The sequence below is a fragment of the Engystomops pustulosus genome, chromosome 11 (genome assembly GCF_040894005.1).
Source record: "Engystomops pustulosus chromosome 11, aEngPut4.maternal, whole genome shotgun sequence".
In the NCBI taxonomy this organism is placed as follows: Eukaryota; Metazoa; Chordata; class Amphibia; order Anura; family Leptodactylidae; genus Engystomops; species Engystomops pustulosus.
In genome coordinates this window covers 51,512,757-51,534,195 of record NC_092421.1, presented here as the reverse complement: position 1 = coordinate 51,534,195, position 21,439 = coordinate 51,512,757, and the positions used below count along the sequence as shown (strand labels likewise).

Sequence of the window (21,439 nt, the reverse complement as noted above, 5' to 3'; positions counted from 1 at the left end):
CCTGATTTCAGCATGCTGCCCTGTGCACATGGAGGTCTAGTCCAGGTCCTCCATGTGATGTCACCCTATCTCCTTGCATTCCATCTACAAAGACAGAGACAGGAAGAGAGGAGGAGGAGGGAGCAGAAGGAGTCATCATCTCCTGCTGCAGCTCCTCCTTTTCAGCAGAGTTTTGTACTGTGGCTCCTTCCTTTACATGACTAAAGTAAGTAGCGGGACTGCTGAATTACTTGATGAACATTAAGGCAGTAGAGGCATGTGGACAAATTATGTAAAGGAGTGTCCAACCCCTTTAAATTAGGCAATTTTTGTAACAAAAATGCATTGATTTTGGATTCATTTTGTATTTATTGCAGCACCTCTTTTTCTGTTATAGCTTCTAATCCATTCTCTGAAGATTATCTGGAGTAACTTATAACAGTGTTAATGATGGTCTATCCCAACAGCAACCCTCTTGTTACCAAGCACCGTGCCATTCATTCTGTAGTGGCTGTGTGTGTTACTGCAACTTACTGAAGCTCAGTCACATTTAATTATAGGCCATAGCAAACCTCATAATATTCCTTAGAATTTCCAAGCCTTTTACTATGACGATAATTATACTGAAGTCAATTATACTATTTGTGGAGATGACAAAACGTTCCACTCCAGATTAACCTGTTTAGCGTTTCTCCAAAAGTTGAAGATCCAACGTTATAAACTTTTTTATGGTTTATACAATGCAATACGTTTTCAGGCATAACATTCATCTGTGTTGGATTCAGCAGTAGTAACCCTTACACTAGGTGCACGTCATATGCCATGTTGTGGGAAGTCTGATTAATTAATGAGATGCTAATTTTATCCTCACAACTTCTTTTACATTGTGAGGAAATATCATCCTATTAATACAGTAGATGAACCTCACAGTAGATATCAGTTGGCAGGAGGATTCTGTGTATGACTGAATCAGCCCGGCATCATACATACTGTACTCATGGGGTCCTGCTGTGCTTCTATAATGGAAATATACAGTACAGTAAGGGAAATGTGGGGTTTATCTATGTATCCGCAGCCATAAAACATGGAACACTAAGGTTAATTTTTTATTGGATTTCCGCCGTTATTTTTTTGCTGCTGCACCATGTATGCCCTATTTATTATGTGTGGCCTCTGCAAATCAGCTCCTTTTCTGACACTCACACCATTTTTTGGGTTTTTTTGTCACTCAATTTGGGTACATCTTTTAAATCCCAACACTTTTCTTGCACTATTAGTTTTCTAATAACTTTTTCCATGGTCAGCTCAAGGTAACAGTAGGCCCCTGGGCGACAGAGCCTCAGTGGGCCCCTTACATACAGCCTTATGTGGCCCACCAGCAGCTCTGGGCCCAAGCCTTATGTTGCCCGGGTATGCTCAGTGCTGGCACCGCCCTGCCTCTTTCCGGCGCAAATTTGTGTTGCCCACTTAGACCCACAAAAAGCAAATCTACCAAGTTCTATTTCGCCTTCATGAACGTGGTGTCATTTCAGATATTTTCGACCATGTGCCAATTCACTAAGTCCTTGTGACACACTAAAAAACTCAGTCTAATAAACCACACGGTTTGTGCGCCATAAAAAAACTGACCTTGCGACACAAATAATAAATGATCAAATAATAAATGACCATATGCAGCTATCCTGCGGCAATTGGCTGCATCAGCATTCACAAGCTGTGTAAAAAGTGTGCGGTATAAAATGATCAAGTCAAATACTGCTGCGGGTACAAGGTGCGGAATTCAATGTCTCAGCGCTGCAGAAAAATCAAATTCTGCAAGCATCAGTCTGGGTACAGTAGAAGCAGTTGTAGGCACTGGCAGCAATTTGCACCTATGGGTCACTGGGGTTGGTGGTACTAATACATGACCACAGAAATGATTGAAAACCAGATTTTCTTGATAGTAGATATATGGCAGGAGAACTATGTCATAGCTGGAGGTACCCACATGCAGTAGTTATACTTCCACATACATTACTACATTCCCTTTGGGCAGGCATCACCCATTCCATATATTTACTCCAAAATTGAACAAAATTTTGCTTAAGACCAGTCACAAAACCAGTATTTATGTCATTCCAGCCTATTGATTGAATAAATTCTGCTTCTACACTGGAACTAACTCGCAGCAAACATTGGTTCAGGCCACAGAGCAGAGGTCTACATTGCACTCAGTTCCACTTTACTACATTCAATTATCTTTTATTTCAAGGCTTTGCTTTATCTCTATAAGACCTGGCTCATTCTGGAGGTTATTACACATAACATGATTGTCCATTTCATTTGATTTTGTTACCAACATTATTATTCCAGCTGTATATGTTGTGCCCTGGGGTGAATGTCCTGACAAGCATGACCACATATTATATCAGCAATTTTTGAAGTCAACAAAATCTCAATCGAATGTGAGATTTTCCTGAAAAACTCACGTATAGAAAGTTCACAAAAAACATGTCAGCCCATTTTAGATGACCAGTATAACATTAGTTATCTATTTTACTTGTTTAACCGTTTGTGGGTTTTAGTGCTAAAGGTTTAGCAAGAAAAGTCAAAGCATAATGGGGCACGTTTACTAACAACAGTGAAAACCGCATTAAGTGCAGTTTGCCTGTGTAGTGTGCAGGGGGCGCCAGATTCAGGATTTCTGGCGTCTGTTCTTCATGAATCTGGTGCACCCTGTACATCTCCGGCAGAGTGCACCACTTTTTTTATTGGGCGTGCGACACAATTCTGTAAGACTTTGCATATTAAATCAGGTGCACAGAGCCTCAGACGCCCCCTAATGTCTGTTGTATGATGACTAATGCAGCTGTGCCATAAAAGGCTCGTGTGCGCCACAAATGTGGCACAGAGACTTCTTAAATATCTGTACAAGCAGTTTGCACTAAAAAGAATGTGCGCTCGGCCCTTTGTAAATTTGCCCCAATCTCTGTTCCTCACCCTTCTTCCATATGTCATCAACATACACCTCCTGCTCTATAACAGGCTGCCTGCAGATAGGACACTATGTACAGTCTGCTCATCTCCTCCTGCTCTATAATTTGATGCCTGCAGATAGGACACTATGTACAATCTGATCAGCTCCTCCTGCTCTATAATATGCTTCCTGCAGATAGGGCACTATGTATACCTGCTCAGATCATCCTGCTCTATAACATCATGCCTCAGATAGGACACTATGTACAACCTGCTCACCTCCTCCTGCTCTATAACATGCTTCCTGCAGATAGGATACTATGTATACCTGCTCAGTTTATCCTGCTCTATAACATGCTTCCTGCAGATAGGATACTATGTATACCTGCTCAGTTTATCCTGCTCTATAACATCCTGCCTCAGATAGGACACTGGACCAGATATTTTAAAAGTGAGGCAAAGTGCTCTAGTGCAGTTTGGCTCCTGAATGTGCAGGGTGTTCCATAATTGAATACTGGCGCACCCTGCACTGCTTTGCAAGTGTGCCCCTTTTTATTGGTACACCTTTAATATACAGTATGTGACACAATGCTGTCGAGACGCTGTTATAAATGTGTTGTAAACTTCGACTAAGCACTAACACCCCTTTTTAGGTACCCTTTTTTTACGTGCAGCTGTAGCACAAAACTGGCTCAGGCACTTTATGAATACATGTGCAGGCAGATTACATGTTCTTTCCAGGGCGGAAACAGACAGAAACTTGGCACAGCTAGTTTAAAGGAAAGCTGTCAGTCACTTCTATAGAGCTCCATAAGCATTAAAAAGTACATTATTCACAGATGTGCGTGTGTCCAATATATGTTTGACTGAATTTCGCACATGTGAATGATGCTGATCTGGATGAGATGGGGTATAGCTTGACTGGATAACTCTCAGCTTCAGACCAGCAACCCTTCTATCCTCTCCTCGGCTACACATAACAGAATCCTTAGTGACTGGGTATTTTGTCTAACAAGGAGTAAAAGTATTTTTTTCAGCAAAGTTCACACATACAGAATTCATTTAAATATCTATTAGGCTGGATTCACACGACCGGTGCCCGCCGTACCGTAGCACGGCGGGCACACGGCAGCGCGGGGAGAGGAGGAGGGGGAGAGCGCAGTAGTGTGAATGCAGCCTTAGACACACGTTCATCCAAAAATAATATACTTTTTAAGACTTATGGGCTTTATGGTGGTGGCAGGTTCTCTTTAATATATCTGCGCCAATGTGTACAATCTCAGATTTGTGGCTTCCATATACTGATGCCAAATACCGACCAGAAAACTGCAGTGTCAAACACTTTTCACTTTCAGCTCTTATAACTAAACAAGTTATTCCGCCATCAGTTTTTTATGGTTCATCCTAAGCCGAGTTCCTGAAAGATCTCCATATTTTACCCATAAAACTAACTGTTTGCTATTATCCCAAATACGATCTTACATTTTAATGAGTGTCGTGTAATGGTAGACAAATATTCAGCAACTGGCAACTTCCCCCCTAGCGACAAAGTAAAAAACAAAATCGACCATCATGCTTTTACAACAATATGAAGATGTTGCTTTTGTATATCATAGATTATGTCTGGCTTTGCTTTTAGGTGCCAGTGTATAACAGATAGTCATTGAATCTCAGTGTAGTCATCAGAGGCTTCTCCTGGCAGTGTAGGAGGCAGAGCCTGTGTGCAGAGGAGGCAATGCACAAGTCATTGTATACTTGAGGAGATCCTGTGCAGTTGCAGTAGGGGGATTCCTTGCATGTGTGTGGAACAACCTGAATCTCATACACAGACTTGATTGGGGGTTGATAGAACACTGGAGCAGTCTCTGGATCTCACTGCAGCTCTGTCTCATCATATGGAGGAGCTCTCAGTGCTGATCTCCTTCTCACCATTGTGACAGCAGCACAACTCTCTCTGGAGTGATCTCCCAGGATATCCCAGCTGTCTCCAGACCTGGAAGCAAGAGAACATAGATCCTGTATCCTTCACTTCAACTCTGCCAGCATTGTGCCTATCCCTGGGTAAGCCTGGTGCCAGTGCCTCTGATGCCTGAGGATGATGAGGGCACTGTTAGAAGAGCTGGGGGTCCGGGCATTGCTGTTCGGGGTCTTTGTGTAAGTACCCTTGTTCTGTGTGAATACTGGTGTAGTATTAGAGCTCTATTATTCTGCATGTAGCAGGTGTTACACGTGCCATAACTATTTGCCGGAAACAGAATGTAACAAATGATGACAAAACAATAAACAATGCAATATGTTCCATCAACAATCCCATATGCTGTGATCAGTGCCTAATCGGCTCGTATTAACCCTTTAATGGCTGCCTCATAAATAACCCATTCGGTCTCTCACAGTGAGTATAGAGCCAATGCTTCTTCACAAGTCACAATAAGCATCGAGCAAGATGGTAAATCCTGTCCAAGAAGTTTTGCTAATGGCTCAAGAGATTTCTGATGATTGCATCCAATCATGTTGGTAGTGTAGATGTAATGAATCATAGAATAAGTACCCAATCACTGGGCAAATCTGCCAAATGTCAATGCACCTGCTCTAAATCTATTTTTTGTAATATTAATAATCTTTATATAGCGCCATCATATTCCATAGCGCTTTTCAAATCATTGCGGACGTATGCAAATATATTACATTACAGTACAAACAGTCATATTGAACAATAGGAGTGAGGGCTCTGCTCCCAAGAGCTTACATTCTATGATTGATCCTATGCCAATACAATTGCATTTGGTTTTTGTTTTGTTTTTTTTTTCATCCGTAATTAACTCTGGTTTTACCCACACACGTACTATGATACAATCTTTCTTATATACACCACTGCTAATGAGTTAAATTATACTACGCAGTATGTATCTGGGGAATTGGAGTGTCTGCAAGTTGCTTCAAACTCTAGATGCAGGATGCTAAGCCTCCAATAAACCTCTTATCTCTTGTATGATCAGGTGATAAGCTTCATCTTGTACCTCTAATCATAGTCTGCAGATGGTAATGTCGTAGAGCCAGGCATCTTTTTCAGTCATGTACATATATTGATGTATATACTATATTATGGTGCACATTTTGCTCTATTATCCAGGGATCTGACTCCTTATTCCACAGGTGTAACATTGGCTTTGATTCATTAACTCAAATGAAATGGTGATAGGATTATGTACAATTCAGTGGAGCTCATCTATTAGACAAGGGATATTGTATTTCATTCTATCAGTACAGTTACATGGATGGAAAAGCTACAACATTGTCAGCAATTGTCTGCATTTTTATAATGTAGTTACTCCAGATTCAGAAGCATGTACCATGTCAGGTGACATTGTGGCACAGGGTGCCAAGAATTGTGCAAGCATTGTGCATTTTATACTTGGGTGTTTGGCGCAAGGGGTTAATACATTGGCGCAAGACCGAAAAAGGTTCAGAACTGTCTCTTCATTCATGAAGGTGAAATAGAACTTAACAGTTTTAGCTTTGTTAACAGTAATGTAATTAGGCAAATCGCCTCTCTGCTGTTGTTATACGTGTCAAACGCAATGAAAACGCAAACACGTGGAAAATCTGCATATAAAACACAACACTATATAGACAAATGCCCGTGATTGGTTGCAGATTTTCCGCATGACAATCTACAAGTGTCGAGCCTTAGGCCGGCGCCACACGTGGCGCTTTGTCTGAGCTTGCAAACAAAGTCGCGCCCACCGGGGCGGGCCTCGGCCCGATCGCATCGGCGTTTCTATGGAAACGCCTGCGATCGGGAACGAGCCGTCGGTGTTTCGCGTTAAATTAACGTGTGGAGCCAGCCTCAGGGTGAAGACACACATGGCGTTTTTGGGCCATTTTTAGTTATTGCGTTTTCAGATCAGAAAAAACGCATGCGTTAAAAAACGCGTGAGTTTTTTGAAAACGCATGCGTTTTTGACCGGTTTGAATTAAGATAATTGGTCAACCCTGTCAAAAACGCATGCAACGCACTAACTAAAAACGCCACGTGTGTGTCTGTGAGGTCTGTGCTGGTCTCTGGACAAAGTATTTTAATGTGACCTACCCTGTTCACTTTACTTCTACGCTAAATAAAAACAAAGCTATTCATAACTGTAATGGAATGGCAAAATAAAAGCCCCGTACAATGATGAAAGAACGGTGCCATACGGCGTCTGGCATGTCTGTTCACAAATAAATAGTGCACTTTAGGAGGTGAATGGTTCCCCTGAGGCCGGGATAGCCTGTTCCGCTAGCGTTTGTTCATAACGCAACACTCGACACACAGGGGGCGGGCCTTGACTCAACCGCATATGCGTTTCCACGAAACACATGTGATCGGTAACCTGGCCCCAGTGTCTTGTATCGTTTAAATGCAAGACACCGGGGCCTGGTCACCAATCGCATGCGTTTTCCTGGAGCACTGCTAGCGGAACGTGTTACCCCGGCCTGTGTTCCCCTGTGTGGTGGCGTAGTGTTATGAACGTGTGACCTCGGCCTAACTGGGGTAGGATGAGAGGGTCATTATTTTTTGTCTAATTTCAATGACATCTCTAAGAGATGTGAAAGTGAATATAGCCTTTTGGCTCATTCGCATGTTACCTATTGGTTGTGTTGTCATTGTGTTTTGAAACGCATAACAGCAGCTGAGGAGAAGTTTGCCCAATTAAATTACTGTTTTATATTTGTTAACGCAACTTTTGCGCATGTGTTTTGTTATTGCATGTGTTTACACATTGGAATTTTTGTTTATTTGCATCTTGTAAACACAAATGTTAACAGTACTTGGGCAAATAACCTCTCCACAGCTGTTGTAATGCTTTTCAAACGCAATGAAAACACAGGACAAAACTGAATGTGGCCTCACACAATGTTTGAATTGCGTTAGGAAACCCGATTCAAATACAGCAAAGAGGAAGATCTCCAAATCGCAGAATCTAAAAAGGAACAAGCAATACATTTGGTGGTAAACAATGCAAAACACAAGTTGCTCAATTCCAATCGCAAGTGTTTATGTCTAAATCTGCGCTCGAGAGAAGCTTCTCCTCTCTGCGCTTGAATTGTGTTTTTTAATGCTATTCCCAGGCCTGAGGTGTGTTATCCATTATCTCCATGACATGGATTTGGCTCAGTCCCAAGTAAATGGGGTTGAGCTGCAATACCAGACACCACCACTATACTAAAAGATAAAAAAAAAAGTTGTGAATGACGTAAAAGAAGCTAAATTGTGGCATCGACATATGGTGCTCAGCAACAAAAAAAATGCAGCTGTTAAAATATGTCATCAATCGGATAAGCTACAGAGTAGAACCAGATCTACAAAACCAAAATGTGTCGCCAAAGCCCCTCTATGCTCCAGCTGCACAGGAAATGACAACCCTCCTCGTGTAGCTCATTAGCATATTTTTAAAACATCATTTTTAGGAAAAGGAGGTCATAAAAAAACTACTACTAAGCCAGATTCGGCATCGGGGTGCAAAGAGAGTTCTGTCAGTGACGCTTCTTTACATAGTATGAATCAGACAGTCGATTTCCTTTAAAGGACAACTACCACCAGGATGAAGGATTACAAACCAAGCTCACTGACATACTGGTGTGCGCCCTCTCTGGCAGGATCTGCTCTTCTTTAAGCTTCCTATGCCCTTATTTTTTTAAGAATAAAAGGCTTCATAAAAGGTGTTCGCGCGTGTCTCCCGCTAAGTTAGGAGATGTGCACGAACATCTGGAATGTGAAGAATATTGTTCTTTCAATGTGTTCTGCACTTAAATGCTCCTGTGTTCACTGTTTTTAATGTTTTAATTCTTTTCTTCACATTGCAGGTGTGCGCGCGTGTCTCCCGATAGGTTCGGAGATACGCGCGCACAGCTGCAAAGTGAAGAATAGAATTAAAACATTAAAAACAGTGAACACAGGAGCATTTAAGTGCAGAACACATTGAAAGAACACTATTCTTCACATTCCAGATGTTCCGAACATCTCCGAACCTAGCGGGAAACACGCGCGAACACCTGCAAAGTGAAGAATAGTGTTATTTCAATGTGTTCTTACAAGTAAAACATCTGCAAACGTGTAATATTTTTTTTTTACAATAAAAATACTTTTATTCAATTTATTTTATTAATTTACTGCTCGATCTCGAGCCGGCGAGATACTCGTCCGAGTAACGAGCCGGTCCGAGTATGCTAATACTCGACCGAGCAGTATACTCGGACGAGTATACTCGCTCCTCTCTAGACACCATCTTTCTAAGTACTGTTGAACCAAAGACAGTTCTGAAGTGCCGCCCCCCACCCCCCTGCAGCCTCTAAACTTAACTTATCCTGGGCAAATATGACTCCTTTATTCTGCTTATTTTAACATGACTTTTGAGAATTATTTATTTATTTTTGGTGGTAAATAATTGAAATTTCTCATAAAAGAAGGAATTGTAGAATGGATTTCTACCCTACCGGAGAGCACAATGGGGTAAAATCTGTGAAATTAAAAAAAGGAATAATTGATTATCACTTCCCCCTTTTATGCTCATTCCTCCCTTTGTCATTGTTTTGTAATAATTCATCATCTTTTTGTCCTCCTTGTAGGACTTTTCTATGTTGTTCTGCACGTACATATGACTCCTGCTTGGATTTTGTAATTCCATAAAAAGTAAAAGCTTCTACTGTAGATGCATATTTCAGCTCCTGCTTATTGAAGTTCCCTTGCCTCAGGATATGTGTGTCTGTTTCCTGATAATTTCATATGGTTGTCTTGTCGGAGGTTCACAATGCATTTCTCTCTCAGTGCCTCGGCAGATCTCTGCACGTAAACTAGACAGACCCCTAGGACCCCAATATACAAGTAGCCATGAAAAGAGTGTTTCCTGCCAGTGTTCAGAAGGAATAGTCTGCAGTACAATATACAATATGCAGTCCCACCCAGGTCAACATCTGCAAGGTTGTATATTCTCTCCATGTTTCCATGAGTTTCCTGCGGGTCCTCCGGTTTCCTCCCACACTCCACAACATACTGGTAGGTTGATTAGATTGAGAGCCCCATTGAGGACAGGGAAGTAATCTGTGTGCGTATTAATTAATTAACCACCCCCTGGACCCCTACAGTATATACAGAATATGCACTGGTTTATAGAAATAAATAGCAAGTTGCACTAAAAATTTTCTAGTACAACTATATGTTCTGCTCTATACCATATTGCCCACAGATAGGACTCCTGTACAGCTTAACAAGGTTCATCTTAAAGGGGTTGTCCCAAGTTAGGCAGTTATCCATATCCACAGAGCATGGGACACCCAGAAATCCAGAGAATGGGGGTCCCATTAGAGCGGCAGAATGAGCATTATTGAAGCTGTCATAAATTACTGAGCACGGTTCTCCGGTATCTCCAGCGCTCCCATTCATGTTCAATTCACTGCCGATCTACTCTTTAATGAGTACAGAACACCCATTCACCATTCTCGTGATCCCTGCAGTTGGACCCCAACCAAAGAGCGTGTTTTCCCCTATCATGTGCACCCCAGTACCCGCAGATGGAGAGACAGTCACCCACCACAATCTGCGCAGAAGACATGTCATAGAGATTCCAACCACAAAAGCCAAAAACCTCTGCAGGAGAAAACCTGAACCTTTGCTTTATAGTCTGAATCCACAGAAATAATGAAGGAGATTGAGGTTACCGAGTATCACAGCTGCTATTTATAATAAAGTGATACTTGTCCCCCTCGATGAATAGCAACTAATGGCACCATAGTGACAGTGTGACCAATATAGCGCCATGCGCTACTTTACTAGAGTTGGTACCTATTATGTTAAATAGCAACTTAGATCATTATATTTATTATCTATTAGCGTTACTCAGACATGGATATATGTCTTCTAGAAGAAATGACTATAATTTGCTGCATAATAATGAAAATTCTATTGATGACCTCACAAATGTCAATTATCCTGTTATTGATGTATTCAGTTATTTTGTAAATATCTAGAAATATTTCTTCATGGATCGTACAAGGAAATCTACCATCAATATCGAGCATGATAAACCAGCAGCACTTATTTAAAGATTACCACAGTTGTGGTGCCTGGATCTATGAGTATTTGTTACCTGTGATATCTTTCCTTCTAATAATCCTGGGGTCTACCCCAGCCCCTCTGTGTTCTGGCTTTAGAGGCTGTCACACTCTCTCAATCTCCCCCTGGTCTATCAGAATTTGTGTGTTCAGCAATTCCTGCTTTAATCTCAGTGCTGAGGGAGCAGGGGGAGGGTGAGACAGTTTTAACAGGGGCGTAACTACATCTAGGGGGTGTGCAGTGTCAGTGGCCCCAGACCCCGACCAGCCTCACTGGAGAAAGGGCACTGTGGGAGATTTGGCCCAGTAGAGACCGTGGTAGCGGGGTGCTGTGATGCAGTTCACGACAGTGACACCAAGGTATAGTCCAAAACAGGTCTAGCCTGTGTTTATTTCAGCAGGAACAAAATAAAACAGCCTTCCCATTCAGGCATAAAAAACAAAATAATATCCTACCCGTCAGGGTGCTAACTATACAGTGATTCTCTAACTCACCACTTAACAAAACACTTTCGCTGTTTCAGGCACAGAGGTCAAGGCTGCGTGCTCTCCAGCCTCCTTCCAGAGAGACAACACTTTTAGCTCTGCTCAGTGGCTTTATGCAAAACTGATTAGGCTGTTCCCACCACCTGTGTCCAAGGTGCTGGACACAAACCTCAGCACTAAGGCCTTGCATAATAGGAAAACCTAGGGGAAACATACAGCCCATCCACAGTTAAACCCTTCAGTGTCTCACATACCCCCCCCCCCCTCTGTTTGACCCTGTGGGGGCGAACACTTTTGGCCATCAGACAGTGGGTACGAGACAGGGCATCAGCATTCCCATGCAGCTTTCCTGCTCGATGTTCTACCGTGAATTTGAAATTCTGCAACATTAGGAACCACCTTGTGACCCTGGCGTTCCTCTCTTTGGCCTGACTCATCCAGGTGAGGGGAGAGTGATCGGTCACCAGTGTAAACTGTCGCCCTATCAAGTAATACCTCAGGGATTCCAGAGCCCACTTTATCGCCAAGCACTCCCTCTCAACTATACTATAGTTCTTCTCAGGAGGTGTGAGCTTGCGGCTCAGGAATGTCACGGGATGTTCCTCACCCTCCACTACTTGGGACAGGACAGCCCCTAAGCCCACGTTAGAAGCGTCAGTCTGCACAATAAAGGTCTTGGTGAAGTTAGGGGTGATCAGTACCGGTCCCTCGCACAAAACCGTCTTAAGTCGCTGAAACGCCCCCTCAGCCTCTTCACTCCACTTTACCATCACCGCCCTTCTACCCTTGGTCAGGTCAGTCAGGGGTGCCGCTATGGTAGCAAAATCGAGGATAAATCGGCGATAATAGCCCACTATGCCTAGGAAAGCCCTCACTTGCTTCTTGCTCATAGGTCGTGGCCACTGCTGGATCGCCTCCACTTTATTTACTTGGGGTTTGATGACACCTCGCCCAATACGGTACCCCAGGTAACGGGCCTCTTCCAGACCCAGTGCACATTTTTGGGGGTTCGCTGTCAACCCTGCTGCCCTCAGGGAGTCTACCACTGCTTGTACCTTGGCCAGGTGACTCTCCCAATCGTTACTAAAGACTATGATGTCATCCAGGTAGGCCGAGGCATATCTTCGGTGAGGTTTTAGCATGAGATCCATTAACCTCTGGAATGTGGGGGGGCCCCATGTAGCCCAAAGGGAAGTACCACATACTGAAATAGCCCATCAGGAGTAACAAAAGCGGTCTTTTCTTTAGCCCTGTCAGTAAGGGGTACCTGCCAATAGCCTTTAGTCAGGTGAAGGGTGGAGAAGAACCTAGCCTGTCCAAGTCGTTCTATCAACTCGTCAACTCTGGGCATAGGATAAGAATCAAATTTGGACACCTCGTTCAACTTCCTAAAGTCATTGCAGAACCGTAGGGAACCATCAGGTTTGGGAATCAACACAATAGGACTCGACCAGTCACTTTTAGACTCCTCGATAACCCCCAGGTCTAACATCTGCCTGACTTCTTCGGATATGGCTAGCCGGCGCGCTTCAGGGACCCGGTAGGGTTTTTGGTGTACCCGGATGTGGGGTTCAGTTATGATGTCATGCTTGATGACTAAAGTACGACCCGGTAACTTAGAGAACACATCCACGTTTCGGAGCACAAACTCCTTCGCTTCCTGAATCTGGGCCCTGGAGAGGGACTCCGAGATCCGTACTTCAGGCACCTTGGCATCGGGTACACCTACCTCCGGTGTCACCTTCTTGGGGACAGACGCTTTTTCTACTCCCATGGTCATCAGGGACTCTCTTTCCCTCCATGGCTTTAGGAGGTTCACGTGGTATATCTGTTCCGGTTTCCTCCTCCCCGGCTGAGATACCTTGTAGTTTACCTCCCCCACTTTCTCCTTGACCTCATATGGTCCTTGCCATTTTGCCAAGAACTTGCTCTCAACGGTGGGCACCAGAACTAGCACTCTGTCGCCTGGGTTAAAGGTCCTGAGTCTGGCTGATCTATTGTAGACCCTAGACTGGGCCTCTTGTGCCCTTGTCATGTGCTCCTTTACAAGGGGCATTACCGCCGCTATGCGGTCCTGCATAAGGGAGACGTGTTCAATCACACTACGGTGGGGGGTCCTCTCCTGTTCCCAGGTCTCCTTAGCTACATCCAAAAGCCCACGTGGGGAACGGTCATATAACAGCTCAAAGGGTGAGAAACCTGTGGAGGACTGGGGAACTTCACGTATGGCAAACATCAAATAAGGCAACAAACAATCCCAGTCCTTCCCATCTTTGCTGACCACCCTCTTTAGCATCCCCTTCAAGGTCTTGTTAAACCTCTCGACCAGACCATCTGTCTGAGGATGATATACAGAGGTGCGGAGCTGTTTAACCTGCAGTAATTTACACATCTCCTTCATTACTCTAGACATGAATGGGGTTCCCTGGTCAGTCAAGATTTCCTTGGGGAGGCCTGTGCGGGAGAATACCTGGAACAGCTCCCTAGCAATGTTTTTGGAGGAGCTGTTCCTTAACGGGATTGCCTCTGGATACCGCGTAGCGTAGTCCAGGATAAGCAGGATGTACTGGTGCCCCCTTGTGGACTTGACTATGGGGCCAACCAAATCCATTGCAATCCGTTCAAACGGCACCTCTATGATTGGTAACGGGACCAGAGGACTCCTGAAGTGGGACACCGGGGCAGTAAGTTGGCACTCAGGGCAGGAGCTACAATACCGCTTTACCTCCTCCCACACCCCGGGCCAGAAAAATCTCTGCAGGATCCTCTCTCGGGTCTTCTCAGCACCTAAGTGCCCTCCCAGCACATGTTTGTGTGCCAACTCTAGCACCAGCCTACGGTGAGATTGGGGTACTACAAGTTGCTCAACCTCCTCACCCCGTATCTGGTCAACCCTGTACAACAGTTCCCCAACAATCACCATTCGGGGGTATATTTTGTCAGCCCCTGGTATTTGGAGTACCCCATTTATCACCTTAACATTCTCCCGTGCTTTAAACAAGGTAGGGTCCTGTAGCTGTGCAGCCCCAAAATTTTCACGGGGAATCTCAAGGTCCGGCAGGTCGGCCCCCTCCTCGTGGCCCTCGACCTCACCAGCTAGGACCTCTAGAGGAGAGAATTCATCACATGGGGTCACCCCTACTGCTGGTGTGGGCACATCGGCCTCAAAGGGTTCAGGGGCCAAGGCCGGACATACCTGATGTCCATTATCTGCAACAGCACCTGAGGTGGGTCTTCGTCTCCAGAGGTCCCAAAACACCGGCAAGTCTCTGCCGATAATAGCCTCATGAAACGGGGTCCCCACCACCCCCACTTCATGGGTAATAGTACCACAAGGTGTATGTAGGTTGATGACAGCAGTGGGATATTCGCGAGTGTCCCCATGTATACACAACACTCCCACTTTCCGCCCACTGTATAGTCCAGGATCAACCAAAGTTCCCCGCACCAGGGTGACCAGACTCCCTGAGTCTAGCAAGGCTTCCACTGTGTGACCCCCGATTGTGACCATACACACTTGGGGTTCTGCATCCGTGACCGACTCGGCTGCCAGAACCGGCCAGGCAAACAGTGACACTCGCCGGGTCTGGTTGCAGTCCATTGGCTCCACTGACAGTGGACAGTTGGCAGCAATATGGCCCATTTCATGGCATCGCCAGCACTGGATATGACTATGACCTCTGTCACGAGCCTCACTGGGTTTCTGGGTATCCACGCCCCCCAATGAACCCCCTCCCAACCTGACCTGTCTCCCCTTTTCCGCAGTAGCAGTCTTGCCAGATGGTTTGGTGACCTTGTCATTGGCACTGCTTCGTGTGGGAGAGGTAAGTAGAAGATCCTCCGTAGCCCGATATCTCTCTACTAGGGACACGAGTTCCTCAGCATTTGTGGGACCGGCCTGTCCAACCCATCGCTGGAGCCGAGAGGGCAGAGAACGGATGAACTTGTCAAGAACCACTCTCTCCAACATCTGTGCTGGGCTGCAGTTCTCCGGTTGTAGCCACTTCAGTACAAGATGGATCAGGTCATGCATTTGGGAGCGTGGGGGTAGTTTTTCTGAGTACGCCCACTGGTGGACCCGGCTGGAACGAACTTGAACGGTGACCCCAAGACGAGCCAGAACCTCCGCCTTTAGCTCGGGGTACTCACGGGCCTCCGTTTCACTCAGGTCATAGTAAGCCTTCTGCGCTTCGCCCGTCAGGAACGGTGCCAGGACATCTGCCCACTGCTCAGCTGGTAACTCCTCTCGCTCAGCTACTCGCTCGAACACAGTGAGATACGCCTCCACGTCGTCGGTCACCGTCATTTTTTGTAAAGCCTTTTGTACTGCAGCCCGTGCGGAACGCTGGACAACCGGATACCCTTGCAAACCAGTATGGGACCCCTCAGTAGTCATCGCTTGCGGTGCTGCCATAATGCCGGAAAACTTTTCCATCATCAGCTGGAACATGGCTCGGGACTCTTCCTGCTGCTGGCGGGACCTCTCCTCCTGCTGCTGGAGCATGGCTTGCTGCAGCTGTCGATTAGCTCGGGACTCTTCCTGCTGCTGGCGGGATCTCTCCTCCTGCTGCTGGAGCATGGCTTTAATAAAGTCCTCCATCTTGGCTTTATCCTGCAATTTGCCTGCTGCTTTCACCCAGGCCATGCAATGTTGCAGGATGTAGCGAGCCTTTCAGGTGTGTGTCTTTTGAACTGCCCGCAATCCGAAGCACCATATGTGGGAGATTTGGCCCAGTAGAGACCGTGGTAGCGGGGTGCTGTGATGCAGTTCACGACAGTGACACCAAGGTACAGTCCAAAACAGGTCTAGCCTGTGTTTATTTCAGCAGGAACAAAATAAAACAGCCTTCACATTCAGGCATAAAAAACAAAATAATATCCTACCCGTCAGGGTGCTAACTATACAGTGATTCTCTAACTCACCACTTAACAAAACACTTTCGCTGTTTCAGGCACAGAGGTCAAGGCTGCGTGCTCTCCAGCCTCCTTCCAGAGAGACAACACTTTTAGCTCTGCTCAGTGGCTTTATGCAAAACTGATTAGGCTGTTCCCACCACCTGTGTCCAAGGTGCTGGACACAAACCTCAGCACTAAGGCCTTGCATAATAGGAAAACCTAGGGGAAACATACCGCCCATCCACAGTTAACCCCTTCAGTGTCTCACAGCACCATTATATACATATTATCCACCAGAGATCGCATTAACGCCTCACCAAGCGTCATAGACGCATGATGAGGCGCCTTTACTCCCCAGAAGTGTGTGAGCTGAGCGGTCCGCAGCACACAGCAATGGTGTGCAGGACATTACACTGGCACCGCGCGGGCCGGCACTGCTCAGCTCACACTACAGCGCTGGTAGCTTCTAGAATGGAGCTGCTCCGGGTAGCCGTGATGTCACGAGAGGGGGCGGAGCCTCCTGGAAAGGGGCGTGGCTTACTACGCAGTCTCCTCACAGGAAGTAGAGCTGTAATGGCTGCCTGCAAGTAGAACGTGTACAGGTACTGTGTGCATACAAGTGTTTGGAGGTGAGGGGGCCTGACAGGAGTGGATGTGATAAGGTCAGGGAAGACCTGTATGTTTCATGGGACTACATGTCTTGCAGGTGCTGAGTTGGCATGAGGTGTATTTTACATAGGTCTGCATGTCTGGCGGGTGCTGAGGTGGCAGGTGTGTGTTACGTGGGACTACATGTCTGGTGCTGAGGTGGCATGAGGTATAGGTTATGTGGGACTGCGTGTCTGGCGGGTGCTGAGGTGGCATGAGGTGTATGTGAAACAGGAATGCATAAACAGTAAAAACACGTAAAAAATGACAGACACAAATTCAATTAATAAAAAACCTAAAAAAAACCCTACCCCCCCCCCCCAACACAGACACCAAAAAAATAAACCAAAATTTCTTTTAAAAAAAATCATTTTACAAAGCAACTATCATGGATTTGCAGTGTCGGCTGCAGTCTGGACACTGGAGCTCGGCGGCGGCTGCCACAGTCTGGTCACATGGGGAGAGGGATACATTGTGCGTTAGCCGCAGTCTGGACGTTTGGTGTCAGCGGCGTTAGCCACAGTCTGGTGGTGGGAGGTCTCGCCGACTGTGGTTGGGGGCGTCAGCTCCAGTTTGGTCAATGCATGATGTAACATCACTACAACTGCCTCCATTTGCTATTTAAACACAGAAGATACTGACACATGATTTTCTTATATAATTAGCGTCTATCAACATTATATACAGCTATGAGTTATATATTTGTATTACTGAAAATTTCATACTCCTTCCCGGCTAAAAATACTCCTCAAAAATAGTAAGAGGAGTATTATTACCCTTCTAGAAATATGTTAGTGCGACCTCTGTTATCCACATTGTACAGCATAATATGTATATAACAGTGCACATCTTCAACAGTAACCATGTGAACCAGAAGCTCAGATAGAAAATGGGGTAGGAACGGAAGGACTAGGAATCGGTCATCGCTACTTCCTGTTGTCTACTTCCTCCATGTGGTAAGCAGCTACTACCAGTAGTCCCTGGATAAGACGGCTGCCTGACTTTGAGTACATTCATATGTGTACACAAATGTATGGATGTGTCTGGTTTTTATACTGTATTTGTGTATGGTAATGTGTGTGTGTGTGTGTGTGTGTGTGTGTGTGTGTGTGTGTATATATATATATATCTCACACACTCACCGGCCACTTTATTAGGTACACCTGTCCAACTGCTCGTTAACACTTAATTTCTAACCAGCCAATCACATGGCGGCAAAGGTGATTTGAGTGCCTTTGAACGTGGCATGGTTGTTGGTGCCAGAAGGGCTGGTCTGAGTATTTCAAAACTGCTGATCTACTGGGATTTTCACGCACAACCATCTCTAGGGTTTACAGAGAATGATCCGAAAAAGAAAAAACATCCAGTGAGCGGCAGTTCTGTGGGCGGAAATGCCTTGTTGATGCCAGAGGTCAGAGGAGAATGGGCAGACTGGTTCGAGCTGATAGAAAGGCAACAGTGACTCAAATCGCCACCCATTACAACCAAGGTAGGCAGAAGAGCATCTCTGAACGCACAGTACGTCGAACTTTGAGGCAGATGGGCTACAGCAGCAGAAGACCACACCGGGTGTCACTTTCAGCTAAGAACAGGAAACTGAGGATACAATTTGCACAAGCTCATCGAAATTGGACAGTAGAAGATTGGAAAAACGTTGCCTGGTCTGATGAGTCTCGATTTCTGCTGCGACATTCAGATGGTAGGGTCAGAATTTGGCGTCAACAACATGAAAGCATGGATCCATCCTGCCTTGTATCAACGGTTCAGGCTGGTGGTTGTGGTGTCATGGTGTGGGGAATATTTTCTTGGCACTCTTTGGGCCCCTTGGTACCAATTGAGCATCGTTGCAACGCCACAACCTACCTGAGTATTGTTGCTGACCATGTCCATCCCTTTATGACCACAATGTACCCAACATCTGATGGCTACTTTCAGCAGGATAATGCGCCATGTCATAAAGCTGGAATCATCTCAGACTGGTTTCTTGAACATGACAATGAGTTCACTGTACTCAAATGGCCTCCACAGTCACCAGATCTCAATCCAATAGAGCATCTTTGGGATGTGGTGGAACGGGAGATTCGCATCATGGATGTGCAGCCGACAAATCTGCGGCAGCTGTGTGATGCCATCATGTCAATATGGACCAAAATCTCTGAGGAATGCTTCCAGCACCTTGTTGAATCTATGCCACGAAGAATTGAGGCAGTTCTGAAGGCAAAAGGGGGCCCAACCCGTTACTAGCATGGTGTACCTAATAAAGTGGCCGGTGAGAGTATATATATGTGTGTAAATATGAGTGTAGAACTTTTTGTGTGTCTATATAAGTTTAAAAATGCAAGTGATTTTATAAACGTGCTTACAAATGTGTGTGTGTGTGTATATATATATATATATATATATATATATATATATATATATATATATATTATTTTTTTTTTTTGGGGGGGGTAGAGGGCAAAAATATGCCATGGGGCCCAGCTTCTCCTCCCCTGGATAGTTGGTGGGCCCATTAGTAATACAATGTGGATAAGATGTGTCCTTATCATATCTGTACTGTATTTCATTGTATAAATGATCCCTCCAGAGATCACCTACTGCCATCCCTACGCTATATACATATCAGTCCATGATCTTTGGCATTTACTAGTTTCTTCTCATTTATCCTGTTACCTATTGACGTCCTCCCAGCTGATGAATAATTAAGTAACAGGGTCTACGCAGAGCAGTCGGTGATGTTAGTCTACCGCTTAGTCATTAAAACATTATTTTATGCCCAATTCACAAACTCATGATAACATCCAATAAATATGAAGACAGATGATGAAACCTACATCCTATTATTATATTACAACATGGCTAATCCATGTGCAGGTCAACTACAGTACAGTTTTTTTTTTTTGTCAGATTTACATCTGCGTATATTGGGATATGTACTCCACATATTTACCATTCTGTTGTCCTCCTGCCACTTCTCTCAATGTACTCTGAAATTAGGAAAAACCTATTTAATATGACACCAGCATGAGATTTCACATAAAAGAGGGAATTCTAGAAAAGACATTTCATCCCAAATCTGGTTGCAAGTTCCTTTTTTAATTTATTATTAAAATAAATTTTTTTTTTTCTATAACCATTATGAAATTGTGGCATTTCTCTATTGTTCCTCTCGAAACTGACAGATATACAGAAATACAATTCAACAGAGAACTATTTCAGTGTATTATATAAGAAAATAGATTAAGGCTCAAGCTTCTTAGATAAAATTAAAAGCAACTTTTTTTTTTTTTTTTTTTTTTTTAAATCTTCATTTACTCTATGCAATAATTTGTTAAAAAAAATAACAATAAAACAATGCAATTACCATGTTGTCTACCCTGATATAAATAAAATAGTTGTAATTCTGCTGTTGGGGAACAGAGAAAGAGATGGAAATGAAAGGATAGACCGTGAGCTCTAAAGCAACACCCAACCAGCTGTCTTGCCCTACTCGGTAGGTGACAATTGCTCGATCTGCCCCTGGTGCACCCAAATAAAAACAATGAATCTAAAAACAGGACAACTAATGTAGAAGAACAGTTGTACAAATGCAGGACAATGCAGTACACAATCGGGAGAAAAACTATATTCAGAAGGTGGGCAAGGGTCAAAACGTAAAAGAATACAGGAGCCCCGAAAACGCTAATGTGATGGGATTAGTATTAGAGGGCAGACAGGAATCGGAGACTCGAGGAGGGTACATGCACTGAAATCCATTGATAAACAGACCAGTATGGCCCACAAAATCAATCACTTCCAGGGGCGCCACCCAGTAAACCAACGCCGGGTCCGAATTCCGATCGCTCAAGTAGTCCATTGACAATGAGAGTCCTGGATAGAATCTTCTTTCTGTGTTAGTCCCAAATGATCCTTAGTTTGGTACCAGGACCTGGTCGCAGGTCCTAGCCTCTTCCATGCTGCAAGTCCACACACCACAACCCCCGGCTCGTATAGGCTTCACCCATTGTCTTCCTCTGAGGCCCAGCCTATGGGCGGGTGAGGGTGAATACAGTATTTTTTGGACTATAAGGCACACTGGATTATAAGGTGCACTATCAATAAATGCCTGCTAAAAGGTCTAGGTTCATATATAAGGCACACCGGATTATAAGGCGCACCTCATTGTGAGAATCAATGACCAGCAGGTGGCAGACCTGTGCACAATTCAAGTGTAAGTATGGTTCACATATAAGCCGCACTGTACTATATACGGTAATTAACCTCCCCTCCTCCTGGGAAATGTGTGTACTACAAAGAGCTGAACGTCCACTCCTCCTACGGCCCCTCCACAGAGGAGCGGCTCCATAATGTCTGTAGTTTGTTTATTCAACAGCCCTCCACCTCCGAT

At 44.7% G+C, this 21,439-nt stretch overlaps 1 protein-coding gene across 3 annotated transcripts in view; it reads left to right on the top strand.

The window, feature by feature from the left end:
- Positions 1-4,627: 4,627 nt before the first annotated feature.
- The window catches only part of PLPP4 (phospholipid phosphatase 4), a 106,921-nt gene continuing 90,109 nt past the window's right edge, over positions 4,628-21,439 (top strand). Inside the window, exon 1 of one of the 3 annotated variants that reach the window (XM_072131026.1) lies at positions 4,628-4,995. Coding sequence is in view for 1 of the 3 variants with exons in the window: in XM_072131025.1 (XP_071987126.1) it covers positions 5,030-5,088 (59 nt within the window). In the remaining 2 variants the exon portion in view is untranslated. Of the gene's footprint in view, positions 5,089-17,923; positions 18,009-21,439 lie in introns of those variants that run through there. The other 2 variants (XM_072131025.1, XM_072131027.1) reach the window with 2 other exon arrangements.